Source organism: Euphorbia lathyris, chromosome 3 (genome assembly GCF_963576675.1).
Source record: "Euphorbia lathyris chromosome 3, ddEupLath1.1, whole genome shotgun sequence".
Classification (NCBI taxonomy): domain Eukaryota; kingdom Viridiplantae; phylum Streptophyta; class Magnoliopsida; order Malpighiales; family Euphorbiaceae; genus Euphorbia; species Euphorbia lathyris.
The window spans coordinates 101,041,544-101,063,422 of NC_088912.1; the positions used below are offsets into that span (position 1 = coordinate 101,041,544).

At 36.6% G+C, this 21,879-nt stretch overlaps 1 protein-coding gene across 4 annotated transcripts; it reads left to right on the forward strand.

Moving 5' to 3' along the window:
• Positions 1-16,024: 16,024 nt before the first annotated feature.
• LOC136224066 (U-box domain-containing protein 44-like) lies at positions 16,025-21,288 on the forward strand. Of its 4 annotated transcripts, none has more exons than XM_066012307.1 (5): positions 16,025-16,343; positions 16,682-17,161; positions 17,311-18,202; positions 18,292-18,592; positions 19,351-21,288. In XM_066012307.1, the coding sequence occupies exons 3-5, from the start codon at positions 17,444-17,446 to the stop codon at positions 20,802-20,804; spliced, it is 2,514 nt and encodes an 837-aa protein (XP_065868379.1). In that variant the 5' UTR covers positions 16,025-16,343; positions 16,682-17,161; positions 17,311-17,443; the 3' UTR covers positions 20,805-21,288. The 4 variants fall into 4 exon arrangements, with proteins under 4 accessions (XP_065868379.1, XP_065868382.1, XP_065868378.1 ...); XM_066012310.1 differs by having other exon boundaries at positions 16,984-17,161; XM_066012309.1 differs by lacking the exon at positions 16,025-16,343 and having other exon boundaries at positions 16,433-16,832; positions 16,984-17,161.
• The last annotated feature ends 591 nt before the right edge of the window (positions 21,289-21,879 follow it).

A 21,879-nucleotide genomic window follows, 5' to 3' on the forward strand; every position in this document is an offset into this window, starting at 1 on the left:
CCAACTTTTATTTTATTTAGATTAAAAATGGCAAACATAAACGCTTTTTCCTTAAGATCTGTCCTCGAGAAAGAGAAATTGAGTGCTCAGATCTACATCGGTTGTACTTGAAATCTGCAGATAGTGCTTACCTAGGACCAGAAAGAGTATGTTCTGAACTGAGTCTTGCATGCTGCCTTAGGGCGAAATGCAAACGTAGAAGCATTCGACGCTTTTGATAAGCATAAGAAAGACTCATGAGATGTGTCCTGTCTCATGCTTGCTAATATGGAACTTGAGTTTTAGAAGCAGTTCATGGACAAACATGTGTTTCAAATTATGAATAGTCTCAATGAGATGTTTCGAGAGCAGGCTCAATAGGAAAGGTTCTAGTCAACAACTCTTTGAACTCATGTAAGATGTCTCTGGGTACTTTGGTAAGTGCCTATGTCCTCAAAATGGAAGGTTATATTGATACCCTTGAGAGACTAGAGTCACCTATCTTTAGGTTGATGACAGTGGATGATATTCTTAGTTCATTGCCAAAAGCTTATAGTGGTTTGTTTTGTAACAAAAAAATCACAGGTATCGATCTATAAAAACGTGAAATCACAAGAGTTTTATTTAAAATTAATCCTATTTTATTCTTTTATTTTTTTTGCTGGAATTCCACCATTCTGGAATTTTCAAAAAACGTTAGAAATTTCCAACATTCCATAACGCTAAAAAATTCCAACTTTTAGAAATTATCTCTAAAATAATTTGTATAAACTTGTAACCATAACATTTAATTTGAAATTATCTCTAAAATAATTTGTACAACACTTCAATTATTTTACATTTTTATTTAGGATAAATAATTATAAGTTCTCTGTATTTTTACCGAATACACTAGTTAGTCCCTCTGTTTTTACAAATAATTATATACCCCCTCAGTTTTTTTTTTTTTTTTGCCAACTTATTAATCCTTAGGGTAAATTTCACACATGGTATACAACATTTACTCTATATCACAATTTGGTGTACAACCTTCAAAATATCACACTAATATGCACGAACTTAGGGGTGACCTCACACCGTGGTGTATAGCCGGTGAGAATGACCGGTCAACCCCAGTCAACCCGCCACGTCACCCATATCCCACTTATCCGAATTAAAAACGTGGGCCCCCTAAATGTGTATTGTCTAAAATACCCTTATTGGTTTTCCCTCCTAATTAATCACCTACCCATCTCCCAATACATGTCCCTTCGTTTTATCAGATTCATATCTTCTCTCTCTCTCCATGACTGATCGTTCTTCTTCCTTCTCTTCGACATTGGCAAATTATTTGGGTTGCAGAGGAAGATTTTAAAAACCCTAACCTATACAAACGAAACAGTGTTCGTGATGTCTTCAACCACGCATAACATCAATCGATTTGGAAGCGGAAGGATCTGCCACTGTGGAATCGAAGCTCCACTGAAAACTTCATGGAGCGATTCAAATCCAGGAAGAAGATACTTCAACTGTATCGATTTCGAGGTAAGAAATTATATCCTCTTCTCTTCATCTCATACTTTGATTTCTTTATGAATTTTAACCTAGTTTATGCTATTCATCGCATACTCGACAGAAATCCAATGCTTGCAACTTCTTCGAGTGGATGGACCCAGTAATGGATGGTAGGGCAAAATCGGTGATTATTGGATTACTGAGGAAGCTAGACAGGATTGAGAACGAATGCAGCAGGGTGAAACGTGAGTTAGAAAGGGAAAGACGTTGTGATGCAGATTTGCAAGAGAATAGAGAGCTGGTGATTGATATAGAAAGAAACAGGGGAATGATTTGCAGTTGGATATGGATTGTGATTGCTGTAATAATTGCTCTGTTTATGTTGTGTGTTATGGGTTGATTTGTGCTAACGTAAAAACAGATGATTGCTGTGTTAAATACTCTATGGCTTGTAATGGTCATATTTATGTTAATTAAATGCCTTTATGCTAATTAAATGGCTTTCTGCTGTATACATTTTTGTGTGTTTTTTGTGCTTTGGTTGGGACACATAATGTAAAAAACACATATTTTACCAAAACATGATGTAAAAAACACCTAAAAAACAAGATTGAAGATTGAACATGATGTTTTACATTATAAATTACCATATTCTACAAGAACATTGCCAAAAAAACAAAAATTCAAGATACTGCTAAGAATTGAATTGCCAAATTCCTAAACTATTTCCATTAGCAAAAAATACCAACTTCAACACATTGTTAACCCAACAAAGGGCACTGCATAAAATACAAGTTTATACCACCATGGGCACTGCACAAAAAAGACCAAATTTTATGCCAACATTGGCACTGCACAAAAGACCAAATTTTATGCCAACATGGGCACTGCACAAAAAGACCAAAGTTTCAGCCAACATAGGCACTGCACAAAATACCAAATTTCAACCAAAGTTTTAACCCAACATGGGCACTGCACAAAATACCAAAATTCAACACCCAACAACAAAACTATCCTAATGCCATGGTCTTTGTTGATTTGCAGATGAACTTCTTGTACGTCGTCCTCTTCCTGGATGAACACGGGTTCTTGCATTTGGTTGTCTTCTTTCTCTGCTTGGTTGGGTTGGTTGACTAGTTGAGGCAACTGTCTGACTAGTTCCCTAATCAACTCATCTATATTAGCATTTGAAATAAACTGCATTAAAAGAGTAATTATCGAAACAAAACCACCACTTACATCGATCATCCAGCGGACTGTGGTAGATGGTGGGGGCTGTGATGTTGTTGGCCTTGCAGAAGTAGAAGTTCTAGGTGGTGAAGCTGCTGGCCTTGGAGCAGTAGTAGTTCTAGGTGGTGATGTTGCTTGCCTTGGAGTTGTCCTGGCTCTCTTTGACTACAAGAAACAGATATGAAGAACAGTTAGGTCCATATCAGATATGTAGAATATTTAGGGACATTACACAACTAATACATATGGACCAGTTGATTGTGTAGCTTGTGATGTGCATGTCCTCTTGTTGTGGTTTTTACCTCCACATTTTCTATATGTCATGTACATATTACCTTTCCTGCTCAATTTACCTTTGCTAGATGCCTCAATTTCTCCAGGTTCTTTCCTTCTTGCCCTTTGCCTTCTACCACGCTTGGACTTCACTGGTGAAGGAGGCTCAATTGGCACAGGTGGAACTTCATTGGGCCATTGATCCATGCCATTAGTTGGTTCAATAATGAAACTGTAGACTTTCAGATATGTCTAAACTGAATAGCAATCTCCTAGGTAATTCTCTGGGTTGTCGTGTTGGCCTATAATAGCAGCACAACCGTGACTGCAAGGGATTCCATGCAACTGTCATCATCGACATGTGCAAGTGTTATCTTCTAGATTCACGACAAACTGCTCTCCTAGCCCATTGATTTGAACTCTAGGCCCCTTGAGTAAGTTGGAACATAATGTCTTGCCCAATCCTTGTTGATTTCTAGCTTCTTCAAAATCTTTCCACAGAACTTCTTGTTATTCTTCCTCATAATATCTGCTTTGTTCTTTATCCTCTTCATTAACTTGACTTTAATCATCTTATACATTGTGATAATGCCCTTATCCCTTGCGTCAAGGATGTACTTGTTGAAGCACTCACACAGGTTATTTAAGAGCATATCACATTGTGCCCTGTAACAGAAAACAAGCATTCAAATTACACTACTGAAACAAAATCCATCACAAACTATAGATAGGATATTACCTTTCAGAGAAGCATGCCCTGGCCCAGTGTTCGCTTGGCCTTTATCTAAGCCATTCCCTTGCCTCAGGTGAAATCTATTCAATCTTGTTTAACCATTCCTCATGCTTAGCCATATATGGAGCCCTTGCTGCATTCCAGATTAAATCCTTCAACTCGTTCCCTTTAAATTTCATTCTAAAGTTTGTGTACATATGGCGTACACAAAGCCTGTGTTCAGCATTGGGGAACAACATCTCCACTGCCCCTATTGATCCCTGCATGGAAGGACACAAGTTATGCATACTGAATATGGAAATAACAACACAATACCCAACTAAACAGTTATACCTTTTATCTATCTGACATGAAGGTGAAATGGCTACCGTCTTCAATTTCTAGATCTTCAGCCAATAGGTCCAAAAACCATGTCCAAGTTTCCTTGCTTTCTGTCTCAACCATGGCATAGGCAATCGGAAATATACAGTCGTTTGGATCAATCCCAACAGCTGCTAACAGCTGACCTCCAAACATACCTTTTAACCAGCAACCATCTAAAGAAATAATTTTCCTGCAACCTGCCTTCCAAGCTGATTTCAAAGCACCCAAGCACATGTACATGCCCATGAACTTTCCTTCCTTCCACCTACCCTTAAAAGTAGAACCTGGATTGGATCTCATTATCTCAGCCCTATACCTATATAAACATAAAATAGCAATAATTAACAAGATAAGCACACATACATGTACATATATGAAAAAAAAGCAAACTATAACCAACAAAGTGTACCTATAGATGTTCTCATATTCGGACTTCTCATCACCATATATAATAGTAAGGGCAAAGCACTTAGCCCTGTAAGCTGTCATTCTACCAATGCTCAAGGACATCTCCATTCTGATGTCATCCATCATTGCCTGTATTTTCCAATCAGCATCACTCATGAAATCCTCCAAATATTTCCTCCCAACATATTTATACGTCATGTGAAAAATTTTATGTACTTTACATCACTCGTGTTGGAAGTGACCACTCTTCACCTGCATGGTCCGATTCAATTGATCCTTTCTATCCACCTTTGAAGCATATATTCTCCATGGACACTTGTCACTGTCACTGATCATCCCTTTGCAAACTGCTTCCACTTTTATAGGTGTGTTAACCCTGAACCATGGTTGAAATCTGTGCTTGATGCCATGGCTCCTACATGCTGCTTTAAACTCTTCGTTATCATTGAATAGCATGCCTATCTTGAATGTAGGATCAGCCATAACCCTAGGAGCATTGAACTCTGGATACCTCCTTCTACCTTCATTCTCAGAGTCTGACTCCGAGTATAATTCATCAGAGTCCCCATACTCCGATGAATTGTCCTGAACATTGAAGCTCTGTGTTGGATCCCTACCACTCGTGGGAACAAATGGTGCAGTCATACGTCTACCTCTTCTGGCATTCTGAACCCCCTGTACCAGATCATCATCATCCTGCTCCAACACGTAGTCATCATCAATAAAATCGTCTTCATCTTCTTCTCCTGCATCTGCATTTTGCTCACCACCAGCAATATGGTCCACAGCAACATCATGGTGACCAATTTGATCACCCCTAGTGGCATGGTCAACCGTTTCATCACCACCAGCATCATTGTGTCCAGTGTCATCACCCCCAGCATCATTGTGTCCAGTGTCATCACCCCCAGCAGCATGGTTCCCAGTGTCTTCACCCCCAGCAGCATGGTTCCCAGTTTCATCATCCCTTACAGTTTGGTCCCCTTCATCATCCCCAGCATAGGTACCTTCATCTTCCTGGTCATCTTCTTCAGTATTAGGGGCATCATCTACACCAACATAATCAAACGTTTCAGCTGTAGCTTCATCATCAATTTGGGCTGCTTGGTCATTATGTGGAATTTGATCTGTTTGTTCGCCACCACCAGAAATAGGAGCTGATTGTTCACCATTGCCAATATGAGTTGCTTGATCCCCATCAGCAATAGGAGTTGATTAATCACCACCACTAGCAATAGGAGCTGTTTGATCACCATCATCAGAATCCTTATTGTACTCAAGCAAAAACAACTTCCTTCCACTAAGCTCTAGGCACCCCTGTTTAGGTAAATGAACATTTTCATCAATCTCTTCTATTATAACAGAGCTTGGTATATACTCAAACTCGTCTTCATCTTCATCTTCTGATCCAGGTTCATCAAAGGTAACCAAGTCATCTACAGTCACCTCCTTCACAAAAATGTGAATCTCCCCACACTCAACACCAGCCAGAGCCATCTCGTAACAATCGTCATCCGAGCTCAAATGTTTTAGCCCATCCTCCCATGGCGTGTCGTAACGCTTCCAATAGTATTGACGAACACCTGTGCATTCCAAACTGACCAATTTGGCAGCAATCCCCACTAAGGACAGAGTATCCCAGTGACAAAATTCCCAGTTGAATGCGTCACCGCCTACATATACATGCTTTGTCCATCTACCATCATAATACAGTAAAATATCAAAATATCCATCTTCAGGATCTACAAACAGTCAAAAGCAATAAACACAATCATCAAATAAGCAATAAAACAATAAACCCATTCATCAAATAACATATAAACCAACAAACCAAACCATACAAAAAATGAGATTAGCTTAATAAATAACACTTAATAAATACACTTACAGGGCTTTGCCATTGCAGATTCTTTTTTACAGCGGTGGTGGTCTAGTGTACTACGCTTCCATACGGAGTCGGTTGCACTGAATGACAAAAATCGTAAGTGTCAGTTGGAATTATTTAAACAACAACAAAAGAGCTTTCTTCAGAGAGCTTTTAAACATCATTAAAAGAGCTTTCAGACGAAAAAACGATCTTTTTTCAGACATTTGAACTGAAAAAACAATCATTAAAATGACAAAAAAATGATCATTAAAACGACGAAAAAACGATCATTAAAACGACGAAAAAAACGATCATTAAAACGACGACAAAAAACGATCATTAAAACGACGACAAAAAACGATCTTTCTTCAGACATTTAAACTGTTCTTCCTTTTAAACAACAATCAAAAACCTCAATCAATATGACTTGTAATGGTGAGAGAAAGCAAAAAAAGAGCAACCCAGTTATCCTTTTAAACAACGAGCAAAAATACGAGCTTTATTCGAAACGAGCGAAACAGAGTTATTATCTTCATGGAATCGGTAAAAGGAAGTGAACTTACCTCTGCCGTATTCGAATAGGAAATAGATGAAGTTCTCCTTGTCTTGCGATTAACACCGTTCTTGCGATCACTTTCTTCTTGTATTGCGATATGGGTTTCGATTTGTTTACGGAGCAAGAACTGTAAAACCTAGGGTTTGCTGTGGAAGTGGAACCTTCAAAATCGAAAGAGAGAGAGAGAGACGGAATTTTCTGAGTTCGAACAAATGAAGAATTGATAGATAGACAGACATTTTTTCTGTTTAAAAGTTGAATCAGAAAACGAAGGGATGTGTATTGGGAGATGGGTAGGTGATTAATTATGAGGGAAAACCAATGAGGGTATTTTAGACAATACACATTTAGGGGGTCCATGTTTTTAATTCGAATAAGTGGGATATGGGTGACGTGGCAGGTTGACTGGAGTTGACCGGTCATTCTCACCGGCTATACACCACGGTGTGAGGTCACCCCTAAGTTCGTGCATATTAGTGTGACATTTTGAAGGTTGTACACCAAAATGTGATTTAAAGTAAAGGTTGTATACCATGTGTGAAATTTACCCTTAATCCTTAATCCTTATTTAGAGTGAAGTCTATATATATTCTTGAACTTCTTTTTCCGTCAGATCTACACCTGTCAGCTATACTTCTTTCTTTTATTCTTTTTTCGGTCTTAGCAAGAGCAGCAAATGTTTATCTTGTCCGTAGATTTATAGATCTGCATGATAGCACAAACAGAAAGGACTCAGATTTGAACGTCCGAAAGAACCTAAATGATAAAGCATGGATTACAACGGGTTTTCAACGGGATTCGACTTACGAGAATGATATGATTTATATGTTTGTTGTATTTGTACATTTTATGGTTTTTCTTGCTCTTTGTATTCTATTTTCTTTCCTTTGTGGGTCTTATACTGACTGTAGTCTGTATGAAATGAAAATTTTATTTCTCTTTATTTTCGTATTGTACTTTTTAAGATAATAGAATGATACGTGGCATTTTATAAAAATGAATAATAATAAAATATAGAAAATACCTTTATAATATTTTATATTATAATAAATAAAAAGTGAATTTAATTATAATACAATATATTTTTATGGAATATAATTATACTAATACTGAATCATGTGTGATATACACAAATTATTTTGTGGACCAGTGGAAATTGTTTGACTATATTTAAAAGAGTCATCACATCACGTGTATTTCTCTTCAATTTCATTATTGTTAACTTTGAAACGTAACTAAATAATAGTACTAACTAACAATAACTACCCTACCATGAGAGAAAAAAAATACAAATAACTAACTACCACTAACGAAAAAAAATACATACTAACGAATAAAAATAACTTTTTTTTTCTATAAACCCCCCAAAAAATAGAAAACTAGTACCGAATCATTAGCGGACGATCCGTCCACGATAGTAAAAAAAAGAACATTCTAGAAGTCTACAGGAAGCTCCTTCCACTCGTAAAAACCCAAAGATAGACGTCCTGCGAAGTTAGCCATCCAATCCGCAGCGCAATTACCTTCCTGGTACACATGCACTAGCCGAATCTCTCAATCATTTGCACACAACCTTCGACACTCATTCACAAGGTAGTTACAATGACGACGGTTCTCAGTGCCTTCCTGAACCAACTGGACCACAACTCTAGAATCTAACTCAACCACCACCCATTTGCACCCTTTATTCCAAGCAACCCGAAGTAGAGGCCCCACAGCTCAGCAAGGACTGCCGAACACACTTCCAGATTCACTGCAAACCCCGTAACCCAGCAGACATGAGCATCCCGCAAAAACTATTAACCAATCCATTTAATTCTGTTAACTATATTTCAGTTAACCTATTACTTTGGTCGGTTAACTATTAGTGACTTTTTGTAGCAAATATCACTTTAAATATATAATTATTCACTTTAAAATAAATATATAATTATTTAATTAAATAAAAATATTAAATTTGAAATTTAATTAACAAAATTGTCAAAACGAATAAATTTTCAGTTATTTTAATATTTTTAACTTAAAAACTAAACATAAATATAAATATGTATATTTATATATTGATAATTAAATTTCTATGGCTTAATGCATGTTTATATCCTTAAACTTGGTAAGTTTTACCTATTGGCACCCTGAACTTTTTAAATAACCTATCACACATTTATAGTTGTCATTAAAAACCAATCACACATATATAGTTGGTTTTAAAAACCTATCACATACCTAAAGTTGGCTCATTCGAATCTCTTGCACACAAAATCGTTTATCTATCATCTTTGACAGACGAAGTCATTGTACGTGCTATAGAAAAAATAAAAGTGTATTAGTTCATTCTATTTGTCACCTCATACGTCAAAGATGGCAAATCAATAATTTTATGTGCAAGAGGTCCGAATGAGCCAGCTTTAGGTGTGTGATAGGTTTTTAAAGCCAACTATAAGTGTGTGATAGGTTATTTAAAAAGTTCAGGGTGCCAATAGGTAAAACTTGCCAAGTTTAAAGGTGTAAATATACATTAAGCCAATTTCTATCTATATTTATACTAACTCTATGTGTATCAATACATAATCAGTTTATTTTTTAGTTTCGGTTAACCATCGCTTTTTGAAATGAAAAATCGTAACCAATGAACCATCGGTTTTTTAATTGAAAAATTGTAATCTATTTTTTGGTTCGGTTTTAGTTTCGGAAATCAGTTTTTCAGTTTTTCGATTAGTTTTTTGCAGCTCTAATTACCATGCCACATCATCAATATACTCAATACTAATAATTACCAATTATATATCAACTATACTATTAGAAACATACTTAAATATTCCATCCATTCCATATTACATGTGTTTTTAGAGAGTTGATTGAAATTAAGAATATCAGAAAATTTTGTCCCTTATTTATTAATTCCACTATTTATTTATTATATAGTAAGTCCATTATTTTAATTAATCTCCATAAACCTACGTTTCATAGCACATAAAATGTGACTTAATGTATATTGATCATATAATATGATATGTAATATGAAACAAAAAAAAGTCTCTACAAAGGCATGTAATATGAAACAGAGAGAGTACTATTAACACAAAATACAGTGACCCTATTTGGCAAATAGCTGATTACATTAGGTGTTAGTTGATTACATTTTTAGTTAGCTGATTTGACTAGCTGATTGTGTAAACTTTTTTTTTTGTAAAACATAGCTGCTTCTTAATAGATGTTTGTATAAAATAACAAATAAGGACATGATAAAGTCTTTATTTAGGGTTAGATGATAATAAATAGGAGTAAAAATATTTTTCCAAAAGATTGAGCAATAAGCTAATTGAAAAAACTTCTAAAATGAGCCTTTTCAAAATTAGCTTTTTGGACCCAATAACCTCTTTCAAACCTCTCTCCACCAAACACCACTATTAGATGTTTGACTAGTCAAAACTTCTAAAGAGGCTCAAACTTCTAATTTTGGTCCAAAACTCTCTCTACCAAACAGGGTCAATAGAAAACTAATAACTACAGACATAATTTCATCAGTTTGACTAATCCACATTTTTAAAATTTCGGTAACACATAGTTAAAATTGATCTTGATTAAAAATATTTGGAGTAAATTTGGACATTTTCATATGTTTGAGCCAAATTTACACTCTACGAATAACATGTTGGAAAATTTTGAATAAAATTATATATTAATTTATATACCAACAAATACCTCCTTTCATGAACAGTCGTGTCTGTTGTGTACAGTCGTGTTCGTACGTGAACAGTCGTATCTGTCCGTGTACAGTTGTGTTCGTTCGTGAAAAGACATATCCTTTCAAGTTCTATTTATCTAGAATGGATTGTCAAATTCACATACGGTTAGAAAAATTATTCTTTGGAATTGTTCCTGCTCTTTGTCTGTTCATATTGTTCCTGTTTTCCTACTCCGGTGATAACTAGGCTACACACGGTTTGAGTTCGTTTGCGTAATCTCTTGTATCCTGGGAGACGATCGTCAATAGCGACGACATTTGTCTTAAGAAAACTGCTAATACAGGCCTCAGATTTGTCTATCTCTTTCCTTTTAATTTTCAGTTTTACTGTTTATATATTTTTCTGTGTTCGTTTTGTTTTTTGGTTAATCACATCTAACATTTTTAAGACAGACGTAATCGTTTGTCTAACAATCTTAAGATAGATGTTACGTTTGTCCAACATTCTTAAGACAGATAGATTATTTCCTTAAGAATCTAATATTCTTAATACAGAAGTAATTATTTGTCTAACATAACATTACAGTGAAATTTGGCTCTTATTCTCATTAAGAGGTGTTTGTTTACTCAATTTATTTCTCATTAAAAGGAGAGTTTTAGGTGTTTAGAGCATCTCCAAGAGACTCTTAGTGAGCTCTCTAAAAATAATATAAATAATTGACTCTTAGTGATTTCAGAGTGGCTAAGATATATCATCTCCAATAATGCTCATTATATTTACTCCTTATTTATTATTTTATTATTAAGATTATTCTTTATTGTTACATTACCAATAGTGTGAGGAGAGAGACACATAAATAATAAATTATTAATAAAAAATGAAGTTAGGAGGCACTAAGAGGTGGAGAGAGTCTCTCTATTAATATAGATGATGAAGATGCTCTTAGTGATTTGAGGAGCCACTAAGAGGCTGTTGGAGATGAATTTTCATTCTCTTTCCTCAAATTTTAACTTAAGAGTTAACTTAAGAGGCTATTGGAGATGCTCTTAGTTAGAAACTTTTTGTTCATTAGATAATGCAGGATCAATCAGTTGGGGTGGGGTGGCGCGATTTTGCACGTGTGTGCGTAATTTTTTTTGGCTAAATCGAACTTACTCAAATTTTTTTCATATATATACGTGTTATAATCTGAGTGATCACAAACCAATTTTTAAGTATCAATATAAAACTTCTCATAATTAAGATGGATTGTGTCTAAGATTTTTAACATGTAAAAAAAATTTGGATTTCGGAAGGACCTAACAAGCAAAAAAAAAAAAAAATTAGAAATTTGGATCTGAGAGGATCGAAAGAGGGTGCCTTCCATCTAATGTAAGCAACTTCAAAAGTTGTCAAAACTTAACACATCACCAAAAAAAATATAATATTTTATTTTTTCTTTCATCCACATCATTTTTTACAACTTTTTTAAAAAATAAGTACCAATGCCAAGCAACTTTAAAAATTCACATTATGGTCTCACAAATCATTATTTTATATATAATTTATTTTAATTATAAATATTATTATAAAAGTCCGCTAATAGTAAGCAATTAAATCATTTTTTATATTAAAAAAATGAAAAAGTAAATATGTCAAAATGGTGACAAAAATTGGCAACATTGTTATAATAATTTAAGCAACCATTATTACTTCAATCTAATATACTATTTCAAGCACCCTTCATCTCATCAAACACATTTTCAATCATCTTTAATTAGAGCATCTTCTAGTATACAACAACAACAATAAAGCCTTAGTCCCGAAATGATTCGGGGTCGGCTAACATGAACCATCATATAAAACCGTGAAATCAAGTCGTGTCAGCGACACAAATTCGCTCCCTCCACTCCGTCCTATCCACTACCATACTTTCCTCAATTCCTAGTAAATTCATATCACTCTCGATCACCCTCCTCCAAGTTTGCTAAGGTCTTCCCCTACCCCTCACCACTACATCCCTTTGCCACTCTTCGGTTCTCCTAACCAGCGCATCAAGCGCTCTACGTCTCACATGGCCAAACCAGCTTAGTCGGTTTTCTCTCATTTTATTCTCAATAGATGTGACCCCTACTTTTGTCCTAATTATTTCATTACTCACCCGATCCTTTCTCGTATGACCACACATCCATCCCAACATACGCATCTCCGCCACCGACATCTTATGGATGTGGCAGTGTTTCACTGGCCAACACTCCGTACCATATAACAATGCTGGTCTAATTGCCGTCCGGTAGAATGTTCCCTTCAATCTATTAGGCATGCCGGGATCACAAAGGAAACCCGTAGCACTCTTCCACTTCGAACAACCAGCTTTAATCCTATGAGCAACATCTCCATCTACTTCTCCATCCGTTTGGATAATAGATCCTAAATACCGGAAGCAATCCGAGGCCTGAACAACTCTCACGTCTAGGGTGATTGTCCCTTCCTCCCTACTCATATGGCCGCTAAACTTACACTCTAAATATTCTATCTTACTTTGGCTCAACTTAAAGCCTCTAGATTCTAGAGTTTGTCTCCATAGTTCCAACTTCCTCTCCACTCCTTCTTTCGTCTCATCAACCAACACAATATCATCTGCAAACAGCATGCACCATGGTATACCATCTTGAAGTGAACTTGTTAGTTCATCCATAACGATGGCAAAAAGAAATGGGCTTAGTGCGGAACCTTGATGCACTCCAATCGTAATAGGAAACTCTTAAGTCTTCCCAACACTAGTACGTACACTCGTGCATGCTCCCTCATACATGTCCTTTATGATGTCAATATATTTCCGCGAAATGCCTTTCCTTATCAAGGCCCACCAAAGTACTTCCCTTGGTACCTTATCATATGCTTTCTCCAAGTCAATGAAAACCATATGCAAGTCTTTCTTCTTATTTCGATAGTGCTCCATTAATTGTCTCATTAGATGGATGGCTTCCATAGTTGATCTTCCCGGCATAAAGCCAAACTGGTTTTCCGAGATCTTCACCGTCCTCCTTAGCCTTTGTTCGATCACTCGCTCCCAAAGTTTCATAGTGTAACTCATTAATTTGATTCCCCGATAGTTGGCACAATCTTGGACATCGCCTTTGTTCTTATACAAAGGGATTAAGATACTTTTCCTCTATTCTGATGGCATCTTATTGTTTCTCCAAATTTTGTTGAAGAACGTCGTCAACCATTCGATTCCTCTTTCTCCCAAACATCTCCAAATCTCAATAGGGATGCCATCAGGTCCTACTGCTTTCTTCGACTTCATCTTACTTAATGCCATTTTGACTTCACCCTTTTGAATTCTCCGCAGGCATTCATGATTTATCATATCGTGATGGATACTTATATCTCCAACACCTTGTCTGCTCTAGTATGATAAAAAAATTTAGAAATGTTGATTTAGGGGACCTAAGCAAAAAAACAAATAATGAGAAATTGGATTTAGAAAAATCTAACACTTCTCGAACAGTCTTAGGGGTGCTAAACAACACATTGCTAATATTTCTTGAAGATAATGAGGCCAGAACGCCCCTGGTCAGATCAATTTATCAAATATTCAATCAAAGTTATAGGTCAAATGCTCAATGTATCAAATACCTAATCAAAATTTAATCAAACCACAAATTTAGCACCTAATCTTTAAATTTTATGGAGACAGAGATCGAAACTACCCGTAGTCATATGGTTCCGGCGGCCAGAGTGTGACGGGGCTAGGTCTGAGCCAGGCCAAAACCCCGGGTGGTGCCTTGACATTCCCCAAGTCTCGACCAGTCAATTCGTACCGAAGGATTCCGTCAATGCATCTGTCAATATTCCGTCCCGGAGAGTCTTCCTGTGTTAAACCTCGCCGCATCTATAGAATTCCCCTCTATGGAGACATTCGTTTCTTTTCACGAAGGACGTATGCCCAGCTCTCCTGTCCCTAGTGGACGAGGGTGGATCAGTTAAGCAAGTTCCGACTACTGACCCAGGGGTGGCGGAGATCTAATGCCAAGGTAGTTCTTGTCTCTTATAGTGTTCCTTATACCAGCTATGTCTCTTCCATCAGCGTGTGTTGATATGTCTCATACGCCATTCCATGCCGAAGCCTTCTCGTAGCTTTGCCAATGCTTGGACTTGAGTTTGCCTATAGCCAAACTCCCCCCTTACACTTCTCCGGTCGTCTTGGGGGTACTAAACAACATGCTATTAATATTTCTTGGAGACAGTGGGGACGGAACGCATCTGGTCATATCAATTTATCAAATACTCCATCAAAGTTATAGGTCAAATGCTCAATTTATCAAATATATAATCAAATCACAAATTTAACACCTAATCCTTAAATTTGGTGGAGACAGGGGTCAGAACTACCCCTAGTCATGTGGTTCCGATGGCCAAAGCATCACAAGCCCCTGTGTACGCCTCTGCTTCTGTTTGTCATTTATATCTAAAAAGCAGCGGGCATCAACTTGCAACCATAACAGGATTCAACCATCCCTACTGCAGCAACCAGCAAACCGTAACAACAAACAGCACCCGCAGCTAAACCAAAAGGCTCCAATTTCCACACATGTTCACCATATATGTACAAATACAATATTTCATCATCACTATTGCATTTAACACGTTAATCTTCTAATAAACCCCCCTTCTCAAACAATGGAAAGTAGTAAAAATTGCAGAAACATTGGAAGCCAAAAAACAATTTTACCCCTAACATTGTTAGCCAAAAGTAATTTTAATTCTAATGTTCTCAAGTTGGATCAATTTGAGAAATAATTCATAAATATTGTCATTTACACTTCACATCTCAGTCATTTTATCACTCATTAGTAACAGATCATAAATATATGATTATACGTGAAAAAAAATTAAAAAATTTAATATCTTTTATACGAGATGTACCATTTTAGATGTTAGTGGTAAAAGTACTCCTGACCATAAATGTTAGGAGTATTTTTGTAACTTATCCCTAAAAACAACGTTTTTCCAACCACAACTAGCAAACCATAAGCAACAACAAACAAGTAAACTAAACACCCCAAATTTCAATACATGTTCACCATATATGTACAAATAGGAATTTTCAAATGAGTAAGTGAATTTGCTCATTCAGTGTTAGATATATGCTTATTAAAGCTAAGTCTCAGGATGCTTTGAATCTCCACGTTAGAATTCTAATAAGCATAGAGCAAATTCTCGTTAATGTGCATGTGATCAAGACTGTAGGTATAAATACCAAAGTTGATCATCACTAGTGCATTTAACAGGTTAATCTTCTAATAAACCCTCCTTCTGGAACAGGGGAAAACAGTAAAAAATTGCAGAAACATGCTTGAAAACCTCTGTTTCATTGACTCATTCTTCTCTTATTTAATACACCTAATTAATCATGCAAGAAAAAGAAGCAAAAAGACGAAGAAATCATCAACTGACTGATCCTTTTTATAAAATCAATTAATCAGCCGTTTACTGACACAGACCCATTAGATACCTTTCTTCACAAACTTCCAAACAAAAACCTCCATTTTCACATCCACACACTCAAATGAAGAACACAAGAAAAAACAACAAACATGAGCAGAAGCAGCATAAGAAGAAGTCTTTGATATTTCAGCTATTTATTTGTCTGTTTCCTTTTCTGGATTTCTCTTATTTGCTTGTAAATTCCGTCCAAGACGAAACTTAGTAGACTAATTAAGTCTTTCTCTTGGATTTTTGCTTGGAGTCAATCTTTGCTGCCTTCAGGTTCATTTTCCTTCTCATTACTTCTGTAATTTCTGCAATTTCTAGATTGAATTTTTGAATTTTTGATGTTATTTCTTCTGTTTTATTGTGTTAATTTATTTGGGGGTTTTTGGATTCTTGTTAATTTGATTGAAGTTCATTCTTTTTTAATTTCCCCTTTGTTTTTCAGGTTCATTTCCTTCTCATTCCTTCTGTAATTTCTTACATTTCTACCTTCAATTTTTGAATTTTTGATGTTATTTCTTCTGTTTTATTGTGTTAATTTGATTTGGGGTTTTTTGGATTCTTGTTAATTTGATTAAAGTTCATTCTTTTTAAATTTCCCCTTTGTTTTTCAGGTTCATTTCCTTCTTCTGCTGTGAATTCTTCAGCTTTCTTATTCTTTCTTCTGTTGAATTGGTTTTTTTATTCATTTGGGGATTCATTGATTCATGTTAAACCCAAATCTTACCTTGGAGTCAATCTTTGCTGCCTAATTCTTCTTTTCAGGTTCATTTGCTTCTGTAAAATGTTCACTTTCTAGCTTGAATTTTTGATTTTATTTCTTATGTTTTATTGTGTTAATTTCATTTGGGGGTTTTTGGATTCTTGTTAATTTGATTAAAGTTCATCCTTTTTTAATTTCCCCTTTGTTTTACAGGTTCATTACCTTCTTCTACTGTGAATTCTTCAACTTTCTTATTATTTCTTCTGTTGAATTGGTTTTTTTATTCATTTGGGGATCATTGGATTCATGTGAATTTGAATAATTTGGTTCTTTTTTAATTCCCCCAATCTTACCTTGGAGTCAATCTTTGCTGCCTAATTCCTCTTTTCAGGTTCATTTCCTTCTGTAAAATGTTGAATTTTTGAATTTTTTTGTTATTTCTTCTGTTTTATTGTGTTAATTTCATTTCGGGTTTTTTTTTTGATTCTGGTTAATTTGATTAAAGTTCTTTCTTTTTTAATTTCCCCTTTGTTTTTTCAGGTTCATTACCTTCTTCCACTGTGGATTCTTCAACTTTCTTATTCTTTCTTCTGTTGAATTGGTTCTTTTATTCATTTGGGGATTCATTGATTCATGTTAATTTGAATAAAATTTGGTGAATTCCCCCCAAAAAATGGGAACTTTGAAGAGCAGAAGCTTCTCTGAACTTGTTACAGAGGTAAAAGCCTCAGCAGAAGAGGTAACAACACTAGCAAAAACCTCAGAATTAGAAAACCAAACCTTCGTTGAATTTGCGGTTTTGCTAGAGAAATTCACTCCAATTTTAGTGGAATTAAAGGATAATGATAAAGCCATGGATAGACCACCAGTTAGAAAAGCAGTTGAATCTTTAGAAAATGAGATTTTTCAAGTTAAGGATTTGATTCAAACAAATGGTTCAAGATCACCCATTAAATCAATGGAGGATTTGACCCGAGATCTCGGTAGATCTTTAGGGCTTGTGTTGTTTGCTTGTATTGATGCATCTCCAGCCATCAAAGGGAAAGTTTCAGCACTGCATAAGGAACTGATGAATGCCAAGTTTAATCCGAATTCAAGTGCAAGTGCGAGTCCATGTGCGAGCCCTAGTGTTCATCCTAGTCATGAATCGGGGTTCGCGAGTGAAATCGACTCGGAGAGAGAGATTGAGGAAGAAAGCATTAGTCTCAGTGCTGAAGATGTTGTTTTGCAACTTAAGTATGGCAATGATGAAGAGCTGAGGCCCGTGTTTTCGAGACTTTGCGAGCTTATCAAGGAGCAAAGTATTGATAAGGAGTGGTTTGATGTAGTTATTCCAATTCTATTTCATCGGTTAGGATCAAGTAAGCCTAATATCCGATTATCTGTAATTCGAGTACTACGAATCCTTGCTTCTGACGATGCTCGAAACAAGGTAAACCACATTCGAAATGATTCGTTTTGACTATGTAAATTTGAATGTTTCGAGTTTTTAGCTATCTTACATTGTGTGGTAGTCTGCAGGAAAAAATGGCGGATGCTGGTTTTTTATCACAGTTAGTGAAATCTTTGACTCGAGATGCGGATGAACGAAGAGAAGCAGTAGGACTATTGCTTGAACTCTCCGAGATTTCTGCTGTTTGGCGCAGAATGGGGAGAATCCAAGGCTGTATCGTAATGCTCGTAACGATCCTTAATGGGGATGATCTAACCGCTTCGAGTAATGCCGGAAAGTTGTTGACTTCCTTGTCTAATAGTACTCAAAATGCACTTCATATGGCTGAGGCGGGCTACTTTAAACCTTTAGTTCGTTACCTAAAAGAAGGTACATACGAAAAGCTTCCTCTTACGGATTTTTACATTCAGTTTTGCACATGAACTTCTGTCGTTTTTTCGGTGTGCCTATGAATTCGAGAGGATTGAGTTGATCCAATTAGTTGGCTCGAGGTTGGTTAGAAACCCTTGAGGATATAGGCACATTATGGAACCTCGTTAAATCTCTCTCTCGTGTTCAGTTTTGCATATGAACTTCTCGTCTTTTTGGTGCGTCTATGAACTCGAGAGGCCTTGGCGCAACGGTAAACGTTCTTGTCGTGTGATCGAGAGGTCATGGGTTCGAGTATTAGGAGCGGACTCTTGCCAAAAAAATTGGCACGGGAAGGCTTGCCCCAGTACACTCTTGTGGTGGGACCCCTTCCCAGACCCTCGTTTAGCGGGGACGCGTAGTGCATCGGGCTGCCCTTTTTATGAACTCGAAAGCATTGAGTTGATCCAATTAATCGGCTCGAGGTGTTCAGTTTTGCACATGAACTTCTCATTTTTTTTGTGTGTCTATGAATTCGAGTGCATTGAGTAGTTAGTCGGCTCGAGGTTGGTTAGGAACCCTTTGTAATTTGATTTTGAATAATAAGAAAAAGATAGCTGCTTTACTCTTGAGTATGTAGGCACATTACCGAACCTCGTTAATTCTCTTGCATTCTCTACTTTTCGGATACTTCATTGCTTTCTATTTTTCTGCGTATTACAAAAACCGGTTATGTTTGCAACTCACGGTTTGATGAATACGATATGATGTTTTTACAGGCACTGATATGAGTAAGATCCTTATGGCAACATCAATTGCAAGAATGGAGCTCACAGATCTAAGTAGAGCTTCCCTTGGCGAAGGCGGGGCAGTCGAACCTCTCGTCAAAATGTTCAAAACCGGAAAGCTCGAATCGAAGTTATCCGCTTTGAATGCATTGCACAACTTATCAAAGTTGACATCAAACATACAACTTCTAATCAGTGCAGGCATTGTAGTACCGTTGCTTCAGCTTCTATTCTCCGTTACATCTGTGCTCATGACTCTTCGGGAGCCGGCTTCAGCTATACTAGCACGAATTGCTCAATCCGAATCTATTCTTGTTAATCAAGATGTGGCTCAGCAGATGCTCTCCCTTCTGAATCTGTCGAGCCCCGTGATTCAGTTTCACCTCTTGCAAGCACTCAATAGCATTGCTTCTCATTCTAAAGCATCACGGGTCCGGAAAAAGATGAAGCAAAATGGCGCGGTACAGCTTCTGTTGCCCTTTCTGACGGACGCTAATATCAAAAATAGAAGCGTAGCAGTAGATTTGCTCTACACTCTCTCGAATTACTCACCGAAAGAATTGATTGAACAGCTCGGAGAATCTCATATAAGTAACATCGTCGACATTGTATCTTCATCGAAATCCGATAGCGAAAAAGCTGCTGCGGTTGGGATACTAAGCAACCTTCCTATAGGCAATAAGAAAGTAACAGAACTGCTTAATAAGTTGAATTTGCTTTCGGTTCTGATATCGATACTAAGTTCAAACGAATCGAGTTCTTCGCCCGTGACAAGCAGGTTAACGGATAGCATTGCAGGCATATTCGTTCGATTTACGCTTCCTTCTGATAAGAAACTGCAGCTTCATTCTGCAGAATTAGGAATCATACCTTTGCTCGTGAAGTTGCTGTCAAGCGGATCATTACTATCTAAATGCAGAGCTGCAACTTCACTAGCTCAGCTATCGGAAAACTCGCTTACTCTACGAAAATCTCGAAAATCGAGATGGACATGTATGTCATATTCAAATGCTGCATCTTGTGAAGTCCACGGCGGCTCCTGCACTGTCAAAAACACATTCTGTTTAGTCAAGGCCGGTGCTGTCGCTCCTCTGGTCAAAATCTTGGAAGGCGAGGAGCGGGAAGCCGATGAAGCTGTTTTAGGCGCGCTTGCAACGCTAGTGGAAGACGAAATCTGGGAGACCGGAAGCAATTACATAGCCAAAATGCCGGTTTGTAAAGGGATAATAAGAGTATTGGAATCAGAAAATGTAAAGGCTCAGGAAAAAGCATTGTGGATATTGGAGAGGATGTTTCGGACTGAAGAGCACAGAACACAATTCGGTGAGTCGGCTCAGGCCGTGCTTATTGATCTCACACAAAACGGGGATACGAGAATAAGATCAGCAGTTGCAAAAGTTTTGGCTCAGTTACAGCTGCTGCAGGATCAATCTAGTTACTTCTGAGATTGTTTTATGCTGTGTAAGTAAACATTGTGCATACAAATTTTGACTTTGTACGTTGACGTAATGTTGGGATAAGGGTAAAAAATGTCCGTACCGTTATCCGGTGAGATCAAATATGACCCTAACGTGAAAAAGTGTTAGGCCCAACGTTCAATATACGGTGCAATTTGATTTGGGTCTCATTAATGGAATAGAATAAATGGTCCGTTAAAAGAACACTTTCTTTCGGGTCATTTCTTCTATTCTGTTTGTGATGCTAAAATTACGCGTCAGGTTTAATATTGCACGGTTTTTATGTTCGGGTCATATTTGATCTCCGTCGATAATAATCACCGAGTTATTTTTTACCATTATCCCTATAATGTTACCTTCATAATTGTTATTTTTTCTTTCTCTCTCTTAGTTGCCATATTATTTATTGATTGAGGTGAATATAAGACTCCTGAAATTGTGGTTCAATAAAAAATGATATTTGAGTGAAGTTCGGTACGGTGTCGGTTTAGTTCTCCTTTTTGTAGCTCATTTTTTTTTATGTTTTATTTCAAATAGCAGATCTAAAGTGTTTGATTAGGATTGAAAATATCTACGTATAGCTATTTTAAAAGGAAATAAGCTAATATATGTTGGATTAAAATCTAGAATGTGTAAAGTGTATAATGTTGTAAATTATGGGTTATCATATATTAGTCCGTTAAATGATCTGATTTAGTTTATAGATTAAAAAGTATATATAATGGTATGGATTTAATTATGTATAGATATCTGATTGTAATATTTTAATCCTATGATGGGCATAATTGTAATTACAACCTATGTTACATGGACTCGGGAACTCGTATTCATTACTGGTATAGATCCGAGTATCTAGTACGACAAGCTTGAATATTTTGGATATGAGGATACCGTCCTAAATTTGGACACGGATACGGGGATACTGGATTTTTGATTCTTGGTGAAGATTTTATACTATAGGAGCAATTAGGGTTTAGAAGAAAAGAGGAAGAGTTAAAGAACTAAAGAGACTTACCGCTTGCTTTTGATTCCCAAGGTACAAGACGTTTCAAATTACAGGACG

Coding starts and splice junctions, on each gene's coding strand:
- LOC136224066 (XM_066012307.1), top strand. CDS start 17,444: ATGGGAACTTTGAAGAGCAGAAGCTTCTCTGAACTTGTTACAGAGGTA. Junction 18,203..18,291: donor CTGACGATGCTCGAAACAAG/GTAAACCACATT, acceptor GGTAGTCTGCAG/GAAAAAATGGCGGATGCTGG. Junction 18,593..19,350: donor AGTTCGTTACCTAAAAGAAG/GTACATACGAAA, acceptor ATGTTTTTACAG/GCACTGATATGAGTAAGATC.